The 13,005-nt window shown below is 44.7% G+C and overlaps 1 protein-coding gene across 2 annotated transcripts in view; it reads right to left on the bottom strand.

Moving 5' to 3' along the window:
• LRRC1 (leucine rich repeat containing 1) overlaps window positions 1-13,005 on the bottom strand; it is a 126,897-nt gene that overhangs the window by 15,351 nt on the left and 98,541 nt on the right. For both annotated transcript variants that reach the window (XM_073810869.1, XM_019931436.3), the window contains 4 exons: window positions 12,851-12,925; window positions 10,035-10,179; window positions 7,397-7,515; window positions 5,593-5,676 (listed from right to left, as the gene is read on the bottom strand). In XM_073810869.1, coding sequence (XP_073666970.1) covers window positions 5,593-5,676; window positions 7,397-7,515; window positions 10,035-10,179; window positions 12,851-12,925 — 423 coding nt within the window. The remainder of the gene's footprint in view (window positions 1-5,592; window positions 5,677-7,396; window positions 7,516-10,034; window positions 10,180-12,850; window positions 12,926-13,005) is intronic.

The following is a 13,005-nucleotide window of genomic DNA, read 5'->3' as shown; positions in this document are numbered from 1 at the left end:
GCACCAGAGAAAAGAATACGAGGGCTTGGACTTGGATTCTCTGAGAATTACAGAACGTAGCTAAGGATCCTTGTTGAGCTGTTCTGTGTTCTCCTAATTCAAGACAATACTGTCCTTAACTCTTCGGCACTGATCTGATCCATCTCAAGGATATGGGACCTGCAGATCACTGAGCAAACCTTCAGTAAGGTCAACTTTCCCTGAGTATTAACTGCCTGCAGGTGACAGCTTAAAGGAGATAATCAGACAGATTGCGTGACTCAAAGAGAAAGCCTGTGTTGGTCACCTTTGCCTATAGCCTGCCTTGTGAATACCTGCCCCGAGTGGAAAGGAACTTTCATTTTCCTTCGGCATCTTCCTTTCAATATTATTTGTAACAGAACTGAACCCACATTTCACTGGCAAGAGGGAAAATGTACAATAAGCAAAATCTGGTCAAAATCCTATTTGAACAGAAATAACATGAGGTATAATTTTAGAAACCAAAGACTATTTTTTGCCTTTCCCATGATCATCTGTGGCATATTATTCAAATGTTCCCTGCTCCAGAAATATTTTGGAAACCATGTGGTTTTGGGACTCCCTGAATTGTTGGGCCACTGACATCAAAATATCCACTAACAGCGACAGCATTCTTCTAATTATAAGAAAGTAACTTAGTTGACTGGAAAATAAAAACCACATACACACACGCACGAAAGCACAATGAGAAAATAACTCAAACCAAATCCTGCCATGAAGGGATAATCAGTCTTAACATTTTGAGGTTCAAATGCCATGCATTTGTGATTATAAATATGCACTTCAACAGAATTAGAACCAGCCCTATGATCTTTAGCACCTTTGTTTGCATACAGAATCAAGAATGTCTTCCCAGGTCATTTTGCTTCTAACAGAATTTTTACTGACCACATAGTTATTTCCTTCTACATATGTATCACAGATTACTTAGCAGATCACCACTGTAGACACTGCTAATTAGTTCTACCATTTCTTTGCTGTGTGATCCTGGGCAAGTTACTTAACCTCTCTGAGTCTTAGTTTAGAAATCAATATCTGTTGGATGCTGATGATGATTTACCTATACCTCATTGAATTGTTGTGAAAATCAGACAAGAATTAGCCTGAAGGCACTTGGCACAGGGCCTGGCACATGTCAGCTGCCTCCGGACATGTTTGGCATGGTGCCTGGAACATGCTAGACGCTCCTGCATACACTGGGAGAAATAATCTCATGCATGATTCTCAGTGTACATCCATAATAGTTCTCCTAGGATAAATTCCTAGAAGTGGAATTACAGAATCAAAGGGTATGCCTATTTTTCAAATTTTTAATACTACTACCAAATTCCCTTCCAGAGAAGTCATAATAATTTATATTTCCATGATAACAGGTACTTTCCTGTACTCTAACCAATATTTGGTATATTATTATATTTTTTAAATCTTGAAAATCTGATAGGTGAAAATGCTTCAATTAACATTTTGCGAATAATGATTTCACATTAAAAGTCATTTCTATTTTTTTCTCCTGTGAATCACTGGTTTTTGTGGGGGGGTTCTTTGCTTTTCTTTCTGTCCACTTTTCTAGAGTGGGTACATCTCTTTTCTCAATGATGTGAAAGAATTTCTAACAGAGTAAGGAAAGACAGCCTTCTTCACGTGTGATGCTGTAAACATCACCCTTCCCCCAGCCTGTCTTTATTTTCTTGGAGGTCAGAAATCTCATTTTCACATAGACAAATCCATCAACTGTTTCTTTTGTGAGTTATTTCCTCTTTCAAGTTTAGGAATGCCTTCTCTATCCTGAAACCCAACGGTCAGCATTTTTTTTTTTTAATTCTAGCATTTTTAGGTTTTGTCGTATCTCTTTTATTTATCAATAATTCACTTTAGAACATCATGGGGAACTTACTCTAGAAGAATTTTAAATTGTACTAATAAGAAGGCAGAAAGCTGTCTACAAAATGAGTACTCTATCACCATGGACATTTCTGAATAGCACAATATCTGTGGGTGATTCGTGTTTACAGATTGTCTGATAAAGGAAAGCTTTGACGAATGATCTGCAAATCCTCCCTTGTCTCATCTGACTGGACAGGTATGATGTAGGTAGAGTCACTTCCATTTTGACCTAATGGAGACGAGAGACTAAGCCCTAAACTTGGATATATACTCCATTTCTTCCAGCCAGAAACTCTCTGTGGTCTAGGTCATTTAACGATAAGATGTGGCTGGAAATACTATAAAGTTTGTGTCTATCCTCATACCCATGATCACACATACACCGACGTCCTGTCTATCCACGAATCAGAGTCTCTTCCCCTTAATTCTTCCCTCAATTCTTCCCTCCACCAAAAACAGGGTTTTTTAGGGAACTTCCTTATCACAGAAACATACACACTTGAGCAACGGGATGAGAAATAAAAGACGCAGGTAAGTGGATTGAAAAATCAGAAGCATGCCACATGTAGCAAATAAAGCGATTCTAGCCTGTCCCTCGGAGACAGAATCGTGCCAACAAAGTAGAATTTGGTGAAGGCAGATGAGCCCCCAAGGTATGCCTTTCAGAATTTCTGAATAACTTAAGATGTAATTCACAGAAAAGCATTCTTTTGAGAGAGAGTAATCGGAACAAGTCTGACAAACACATAGCAAAACCAGGTTCCAGGCCATGCAGTCATTTAAAGAAACAAAAAAAAAAACAACTGAGTTTCGAGGAAAATGTCCAATGTTTTACAATGAAGAGCACACAAAGCTGTCAGCCGATCTGAATCTTCATGCATTTGAGAAGCAGAATGGAAGTCAGAGATGCAACTGTGGTCTGAACAATACTTACAAGATTGCAAGTTTACCTGACTTTTCTAAATTTCCAAGCAGCTAACAATTAAGAAAACAAGAGACATTCATTGATTTGCAAATGTTTACTACACATAACACCACACAACACAAACAGAATCTATTATTGTGACCCACACAGTGCAAACATTTTCCCCTCAACCATTTGGGGAAAAAAATGCAAATAAATGCTGCTATAGACGAAGGAACTGTGCTGTAAGACTGACAATATGTGATACTATCCAATGGGGGGAAAGAAAAGACAAAAAAGAGGAAGAACTACACAGCACACCAGACCAATGACCATTAATACAATTATGGATTTGGGGCATATAAATGGAATTGGTCAGCATTTCAGCTTAGATGTGTCATGCGTGAGACTTAATTGTTCAAGAGGAAGTAATCACGTTTGGAAAGAAAAGAATCCAGTCAGGAGACTGCAGGATTTGATAGGATGGTATCAAGCTTGAAGGCAGAGTGTATGCACACACGTGGCATTCCCCCTGCACACACACTCACACTCACACCAGACCAACAAACAAGACCCCGTTCAAGGTGAGGGGCCCATCGATGATTCGGCAGCTCAGCCCGAGGGTCAGAGGCCAGCACTGCCCGTCTCTGCAGGGTCACCAAGCTGGGACCCACAGCAGAGTTGGGACACGTCCTAGCCTGGGAGCTCAGAGTATGTGAGTCGGAGTGAAATGGGCTAGAAAAGAGCCAGTCCCTGGGGTCCTAAACAGCTCTGCTTTCTCGGGCAGCTGAAGGAAAAGGCACAAACTTCATTCCTTGATGAAACTCCAAATGCCAGAGAAGCAATCATATCAATAATTTCATTCTCTCAGAGTGACAACAGGGCTGATGCTAATATGATGGGGACAGTTTACAAGAAGAAACTCCTCACATTCTTGTCTAAAATGTGTTCCTTTGAAAGAGCAGATCCAAAGAGAGGGATGGGGACATGGCAGGTGGGTGGTGACCTTGCTGGGGATTAACATCATACTCAGAAGCCCTCTCCTTGGCATTTACTGAAACTATTCCTCAAATGTATTAATTTTCTAAAGTGTCCAAACTAAAGATGATTTGACCTTCCTTTACCCAATCAAGGTCCTGCCTTACGTCAAGGTCACAGCGATGAAAAGGTAGGTTCAATCTGCTTTTATGGGCTTGGCCATCTGGGGACACGTCTGGAACCCATTCTCCCAACTCCCAGCTGTGTGAGCCCCGGTGGGGAAAGCTTCTCACCAGCCTCAGTTTCCTCATCTGTAAAGTGAGGAAACCCTCACGGCCTCAAAAAGCTGCTGTGACGATTCAATGAATATACACAACAGCAGCTAGTGTAGTGCAGGACATTGAGAAAGGAAGTCATGAATCTTTTCTACTTCTCTCTGCATGTGTTTATGTGTCCGATCTACACCCACCCACACATGTTCTCCAACAAGAGTACAATTAAATGCTCAGAACACCAGCTCTGTGTTTCGGTTTATTGCTTTGAGACTGGAACCAAAACATTTTGATGAGCAGACTCTCTGCTGTCCCAGTTTAGCTGAGATGAAGAATTAGGTCTTTCTGCTGGAAACAGAACGTAGTCACATTTATAACAAACATCCTTATGCTTCCACTCAGGAAGGCTGGCCGTTCTCACCCAGGGACAAGCCTGGGCTGCCGAGAGTAGAACACCCAGATGGGGAAGGGAAAGAAGAGACCAAGCCAAGTCGGACACCCAGAGAAGCGGCCCTGGGAGCATAAGAACCCCTCGAGCTCTGGCTGGTTGGAGGGCAGCTTTGAAACTATTCCAAAACAGATGTTAGAAAGGGTCAAACAGAGAAATAAGGAGGAAACGGTGCCTGGCCAGTGGTCATCACATCAGAGGACACAGCACCTTTTCATATGAGGCCTTGGCCAGGGCGAGGGGCTCACCAACGGCTCACTTGATGGGCGGAGGCGGGGGGGGGGGGAGAGAGTGGAGAAACGGCATCTTAAACTTTATTTTAGGCTCTATTGCTAATAAAAAATCAAGCTCAGTACGACCCGTTTCCAATCAGGTTCTCCTGGTTCCAAATAGAAAGAGAGTCTTCCTTTTAAACAATGGCCCAGATGCCTCCCTGTGTGATCTGTCTCAGGTTTCCTCCCCATTCTCAGTATTGGCACCTCCTTTGCCAGAAATGAAACGCCACTAAGCTGCACAGCTATGCCTACAAATGATGGTGACTGTCTCTTTTCTCCTGCTTGGAGCACTGACCAAAACATCCTAAGAACCTGGCCCGACCTTCGCGGGCGTCCTCCTCTACCTAGAGGGCTCACTCCCTCTCTCCCGGGGGCAAACCTCTGCCCAGGAAGACGTTCCATCAAGATCCATTTTTATGACTCCAATGGTTATGGGGCAGTTTAACCTCCTCATCAAACCCAGTCAAACCCAAAGTCATCCCCTTCCTCTGCCCAACTCCCAGATCACCCCTTCCTGTCCGTGGTGTCACTGTTCTCCTAGGTCAACCCCAAAATGTCGTTCTCTCTGTCCCCCAACGAATTCACCTTTCCCAACTCTGCTCACAACCATCTGGACCCACCTACTCTCCTTAGTGTTACTGATGGTCATTCTTTCATACAATTCCTCCAACCATCCCTGAATCCACAGATGAGAGTTGACACCTTTAAAAAGCATCACATAAGTCTTTTAAAGTAGTTGACATCTTTGACCCCTTATGTGTTATTATTTCTTTATAATTATCATTATATTATTTTCTTAAAAGCACGTACCTCTTTTGGTAAAGACACTAATTTATTTCTGTCTGCATTCAAGTTGCTCAACTTCTTAAGTTTTCCAATGCTCTTAGGTAAAGTCTGTTAAAGTAACATTTTTGTTATTAACTTACTGCATACTTTTCACACAGCTCAGAGTAAAACAGATCTTCTCAAGAACTGAGAGAATCTAATCTCATCCAGTAAGAGAAGTGACGGTTCTTCCTGGATATCAGGTGTTTGTAACACTCACTTGGGGGACGTGGCATCTAATATTTTGTATTTTTGTAGAAATGAGAGTATGTTTCAATGAAATGAGGTCAAAGGCACAGGCCTGGGAACTGAGAAACACCAAGTAAAAGAGGTGATGAAGGCTCTTTAAGTCAACAAAGTGAAATCTGCAACCTCGAGATTCATCCCTCCCCCGCCTGCACCTCTGAGAACTCCAAGAGATGGTGGCTTAGATGCCTGTGGAGGCCAGAGAGCTCAGCAGGCAGTGAGAACCCGAGCGGGGGGTGGGGGCCATGAGGCTGGGGGAAGGAGGGGGACCACCCGGGCTGGTGTGGGAGCCCACGGGGCGGGGGGGGGGTCTTCAACCCTGATGGAATCAGGGATGAATATTATTTTTCTGACTGTTATGACTACCATCTGTAATTCCTCTTTTCTTTTTTTTTTTTTTTGACGTGGACCATTTTTAAAGTCTTTATTGAATTTGTTACAATATTGCTTCTGTTCTATGTTTCGGTCTTTTGGCCGTGAGGCATGTGGGACCCAGCTCCCCGACCAGGGATGGAACCCACACCCCCTGCATTAGGAGGCGAAGTCTTAACCACTGGATCGCCAGGGAAGTCTCTACCATCTGTAATTCTAAACCCAGAAACAAGGAAGGAGAGCCTAGTCCCTCTCACCCAACCTGCCCGAGGAGGCCACTGTCCTGTCTGAGGGGAGATGCTCCGGGCACACCCCGCACTACCAACCCTACATCCTTCACTCACTCTTGCTGTCTTCTTCTGATCTTTTCACCTAAAGAGCATTACTTACTCTGTTTATAAAGAGAGGAGAAAAGGGAAGAAAAGAGGAAAAAGGAAAGTAGAGTAAAAACTAAAGTGACAAAATATAGAGAAAAGAGAATGGCAGGAAAATAAACTAAAGAAAACAGCGGCTACAAGACAACGACAAGAGGAGAAAGGGGAACAGATGGGGTGGGAGGTGAAGGACGATGGACGGAGAGGAAGCAGCAGGAGGCGAGAAGCAGCTGAGGTTTGCCGTCGCCCTGGGAACCCGCCCCAGCAGGTGCTGCCCCGGGAAGATGCAGAGGCCTCTCTGGTCCAAGCCCGGGGAACCTGAACTGCCTCACCCAGCTTCTCAGATGGGGCAAGATCAAGGTCAAAGCTGTGCTCTGGCTCCTCCAAAAGAGCATCCCCCCACCCCCAGTGCTCCCAAGGCTTCCCGAGACAACCACCATTCCCTCCCCCTCTGGCCCATCCTCGGACTCCCCGATGGAGGCATCAGCACCTCCACTGACAGGGCCGGTCCCCACCCACCCCCCGCCCCCGCCTCCCTGGGCCCCCTAGTGTCCAGCTCAGTCCCTGTACCCTAAGCATCACAATGGGGACACACTCTCTGATGGGGGACCTGGACACGTCAAAACGGATCACCTTTATGTCACATGCTTGCTTCTCAGGTCCCTTTGTTAGTTACAATGTAAGGCAATTTCCATCTGGTCTACCCAAATTACAAATAAGTAGAATCGAACCTAAGGAGCCTTTGTGATACAGAACCCACAACATAAGTCTCCCTCTGACCCTGGAACCACACTCACCAGGAGCCGGTTTTCCGTAAGAACCAATTCCGTGAGGCTTTCACAGTCCCCAACCGCCTCGGGCAACTGGGTGAGTCTGTTCTGATCCACCTTCAAGATTGACAGTTTCTTTAGTTTTCCTGTAAAAGCGTTATTCAAACTCATTAGTTATCACTGTCTTCCTGATCACCGCTTGGTACTTCCTATCGGCTGTCCTTGCTCATTTGATTTCCTCACCCAGCTTTTCAGATTATGAAACTGTACCATTCTCATTTCGACCACGAACAGTTGAGAGTTAAAATCATTTGTTCAGAATGTCAGAAACAGTCAGCAATTAGCGGCAAATCCTTTGGAAAGTCACTACCTAAAAATACGTCGAAGCCCAGAGATTTCAGGAAATCTGATGGATCTTTAAGAAGAAGAAATGTCTCGTGTACAGAGGAGAGACTTTAATGTTACTCTAACAATCATCCTCACTAAAAACAAAAGACAGCACAGTGCAGTTTATTCTATCACCTGTGGATGACAATGACTCTGTGAAGATCCCTACGATGAAGTATTTCTGTCAATGCAGAGTCAGATGGTAATCTTTGGGCTTCCCTGGTGGCGCAGTGATTAAGAGTCCGCCTGCCAATGCAGGGGACACGGGTTTGAGCCCTGGTCAAGGAAGATCCCACATGCCACAGAGCAACTAAGCCTGTGAGCCACAACTACTGAGCCTGTGCTCTAGAGCCCACGTGCCACAACTACTGAGCCCGCACTCTACAGCCTGCAAGCCACAACTACTGAGCCCGCGCTCTACAGCCCGCGAGCCACAGCTACTGAGCCCATGCACCACAACTACTGAAGCCCTCGCGCCTAGAGCCTGTGCTCTGCAGCAAGAGAAGCCACCGCAATGAGAAGCCCATGCACCGCAATGAAGAGAAATCCCCACTTGCCGCAACTAGAGAAAGCCCGCGCACAGCAACGAAGACCCAACGCAGCCAAAAAGAAAGAAATTTTTGAAAAAAAGATGGTAATCTTTGAAAAGCCACATTAAGACTGATCTATTTCACTCTGGGTGGGGAAAACGGACTCACGGGCAATGCCCTCAGGCCACGGGAAAGGAACTGGGGTTTACTGCAGCCTCCTCAGCCCCCGCGGGATGGAGGAGATCCTGCATCACCAGATTCTCACTTTCAACTACTACTTCGTCAGGGGCTGAGCCTACAGAGCAGAGGTCCTTGTTATCCACAGAGAGTGGCCGGCATGATGACACTGTCCCCAGGAAAATCGGAGAACAGCCTCTATCGTAAAAGAGACATAAATCTGGAGATGTGGAGATGCTGAAGGGATGAACTCGCTTTGCGTGCGGTCCCGGGGCAAGGCAGAGGAACTCACCGATTGCTAGGCTCCTTGTTTAGCATAATCAGTACCAACTAACACTGTCCGCAGAGAGTCCCCCCCAGTCCTCAGGCCAGGAGACCCATATCCTTCTGCGAGGCATGGAACCCTACAGCTGACAGAGCTCACTCCAAGAATCTCCTCAACAACATCACTGACAAGTGGTCCGACAGCCTTTCCTCGAATACTTCTAGGGATGGGAGGCTCATTTCTTCACTAAGCAGCCCAAACAGATGCATTTTAAGCTCTTTCTTAAATCAAACTGAGATTAGCAACCCTTTCCTTTCACCCACTTGAACTAGAAGACGGGATAAATCTCCTTCTACCTGACAGCCTTTCAAAGGCTTGACATCAACCGTCTCATGACTCCTATTTCTCCCTTTTCCCAACGACAAAACATCCCCAGTCCCTACAACTGCTTTCCGATGCCATATATGATTCTCAGCAAATGTTTCTACCTGGAGTCAAAGTCCCCATCAATTTCCCAACCAGCCTCAACCAAAATGCAGAGCCTGTATTTCTGCCAGGTCGCTATTATCATCTGGACCAAATACCAGAAAGGAAGGGGTCCTCTGTCACACAGCTTCTCCAACTACTGAAAACCTTCCCCAAACTCCCTTTGATGTTCTGAATACAAGTTAAGTGAAGGTCAAAGACAGCTATCCTATGTCAACCACACAGTTAAATATAATTTCTTACAATTTCTAGGCAGCTTGGCTACAGTGGAGCTGACAGCGTATGTCTGTTTATATCTTCTCTGTTTGCATTTATTTTCTCACCCTGGGCTGTGTTCCTTTACGGGAAAGAAAATGTCTGGACGTTTTTTTAAAGGAAATGGCAAAGAATGGTTCAAGGAAAAGATGATTCTCAATAGACCAGAAAAGGTTCCATACGACACCCACTCACCCCGTAACAGCCCTTACCTGGGTCACACCATAAGGTCAAAGGTCGTTTCCCATAAACTATTTACGATGCTCAATTAGAAATGTCTTAGTGGTTGTTCATATGTCTGAAACACATTCTGTGATTTGGGCTGATCCCTACTGAAATCATGGAAATAAGATGTGGAGGAAGTAGACAGGGGCCAACACTTAAAAGTAACAACACGTATAACTGCTACCAGACCAGGGCGACAGAAACGCTTGCATATGGAGAAACTTTAATTGTATTAAATATTCCTTGCTTTCCTTCTTTAAAAACAAATGACTGAAGGAATCACGTCCCCAGCACCTGAGAAGAGCCAGCACCTTGGTAGTTAGTTATTTTCAATACTCACCAATGCCATCTGGGAGTGTTTCTAACAAGTTCTGGGAAATGACTAAATCCGTTAATGACGTCAGGCCACTGATTTCTTCGGGAAGTCTTTCCAACCTGTTTTCAGAGACATCTAAGCAGAGCAGGTTCTTCAGATTTCCTATTTCCTACATCAACGACACAGGAAAAGAAAGTCATGCCTGAACCTGCCACGGTATGGAGGAATTTGTTACAGCGATTTTTCAAAATCGAATCCCAGAGAGGTCCTAAGGATGTTTCCTTAGCGCCGGTGTGAGTGTGAAGGCAGGGGTAAGTTTCCAGACCCCCTTCCAATGAAAACCGAAAGCAGTGTGAATCACACACACGGAGCTGGGAGGGACGCCAAGCCCTCCGACGTCACGCAGGTGAGGAATCACTCCCTTAATAAGATGAGGAGGTTGGCACCAAGAGAAGATGAGTCGTTTTAAGGTCCCACAGATTAGTGGGGGGAAAAAAAGGAGGCTAGAATCCAGTTCTCCAAGTTTGGAATCAATCACTCAGAAGGCAGCTCGCACTTGAGAGTGAGCCTGAGATGTCCTGGAAGGAAACCATCTACTTTCTATCTCCCATGACAGACAGCGCTTGTTACGACATCGGTGCGTCTGCTCCCCAGCCAAACTGGAGCACACAGACCCGCCGACACCGTTAACACCCGGGACAAGAAAGGCAGACTGCTTTGAAGCAGAAGAGCCAACCCATGAGTGAGGGAGGTGCCTCTATGAGGCTCACATTCCATTCAAGAGAGATCGTACCCTTCCGCTCTCCAAGGGCACAGTTTCTCTCTGATAACCGCCTCCACTGTTCCGTGCCATTGCCAGTCTGTTACGTTCCCACTCTCAGTACCCTCCCACCCAGACTGGTCTGGGCATCCTCTGCCCACGTCTGTTCACAAACCACGCCTCCATCTTTCCCTCCAGGAAACATCGCTCCAGTCACGGAATCAGACCCCTCCTCTAACTCCAGTGGCTCCCTGATGGCTACGTAAGCACAAACTCCTCAGCCGGCATTGAACTGGGATCGATTCTTCCAAGTTTATCTCCCACCTAATATACATCCTGTGAGCCCCACCCCTGCATTCCCTGCCTGTAGGAAATCAGACTACATTTCTACTAATTTCATGCCAGGCCCCTGAGGTTCTTCCACTTTTTCATTCATTCCTTTTAACAATGGCTTTGTCTCCTTTTCTTTCTGTCATCTGTGAAGACAGGAAAATAATTCTGATTCTCTGGGACTGTCTGATGTGTTTAGTCCTGGCTTAACAGAAGGTTATACAAGCGGGCAAATGAGATGTTGAAATAACCACTAATAACATGACCAGTGGCGTGTTCATTTCTTTGTGTTTGGGACATGGCATTTTGCACATAATTGTTCATGTACATCTGTCCACACATATACTCTCCCCCTGCATGTCTAATAGCTGATATTTTCAAGTTTATTGAAGTATAGTTGATTTACAATGTTGTGTTATTTCTGCTGTACAGCAAAGTGACGCAGTTATACATATATATATATACACATATATATATATATATATATATATATATATATATTCTTCTTCATAGTCTTCCATTCTGGTTTACCACATTGAATACAGTTCCCTGTGCTCTACAGTAGGACCTTGTTTATCCATCCTATACAGCTGATGTTTTATTACTTTCTTAATAACTCCCTGGCATCTTCCCCCCATCCTTTGACTCTTAAGTAACTAGAATCCTCTCACTCAAGATTTCTCATAATTTCCTAGAGAAATCTAAGTGTTAATCAAACCCTTGCCCACACCAGTTACTGTTCTGTCCTATCCTTTTCCCAAATGCAGCCAAGAACTCAGAAATACACTCAAATTAGTTCCTTAGTTGCATTAGTCGTGGGTGATGTCAATGGTAATTCCAGCACTATAACTACAACAATTAGAATTTTACTTAAATGCTTTTTTCTGGTGTTAGGCTTCCCTGCACCGATACACATTTCCCACCCGAAGTGCACGGTCCCATTACGACAGGTTCACACAGCCCAGCAGACAGCTTCTGAATTACTGTAAAATACACACACCTAGACCATCATGAAATATATTCTGACTTTAACCCTGGCTGTAAGAGACAGCAAAGAGTAAACTTCAGTAATAGTTGGAGAAAAACAAAGTAAGGGGGGAAATGCCCGTGTGTTGTTGTTAGTTCAAGTTTCTCTTTCAACTGACCAGAAAGCGGGTCCTGCTTGCTGGGACCCACAAGGTGACCACGACGTACTCAGAAGCCCACACGAGACTCCATTTCATTCCGAACATGGTTCTCACGCTCGGTAACAGCAGGAAAAACATGAACAGCGTGTGACATTCCAGCTAAACCATAGCAACACTTGGAAAAAATATGAAATAAAAGCTTTTTGCATTGCTTTTACATCAACTATTACGGGGCAAACTGGGGCCAACTTATCCCAAAGCACTTGGCACATCACAAACAGTGGCAGAAACTTGTACCATCTCAATCTGGCATCCTGGTAACTTCCAAATTTGCTGGGCTTCACGCAGGCAAGCCAAGCATAGAGCAAGGATGAAATAAAATGCAGACTTCACACACTACAGGATATATTTATTATCGTTAGAAATGGTGGGTGGAGGCTTTCAGTGTTCCTACAGCAAGGCAGCACGGTGAATGCTCAATATATTTTTCCAAATCTGCTTTTTCAACCAATGTTTTGGTTTTCAAGATCCCTCCTACAGAAAGTCTTATGTAGAGGCAGGAAACACATGAAGGTGGTGGTGGTTTTACCTTTTGGGGGAGACAGTGTGAAATGACCACTCACCTGAGGTAATTCTGACAGTTGATTTCCGTCCAACCAGAGATCCTTTAGATGTAAGAGAGCGCCAATCGATTCTGGCTAAAACAAAAAGCAATGTTATGGTAGCAAAGCTCCAATTTCAAGCCTTCCATTAAGAAAGAACCCTAATTCAACAGTTA

This window comes from Tursiops truncatus, chromosome 10 (assembly GCF_011762595.2).
Source record: "Tursiops truncatus isolate mTurTru1 chromosome 10, mTurTru1.mat.Y, whole genome shotgun sequence".
NCBI classification, from domain to species: domain Eukaryota; kingdom Metazoa; phylum Chordata; class Mammalia; order Artiodactyla; family Delphinidae; genus Tursiops; species Tursiops truncatus.
This window is presented reverse-complemented; position numbering and strand designations above follow the sequence as displayed.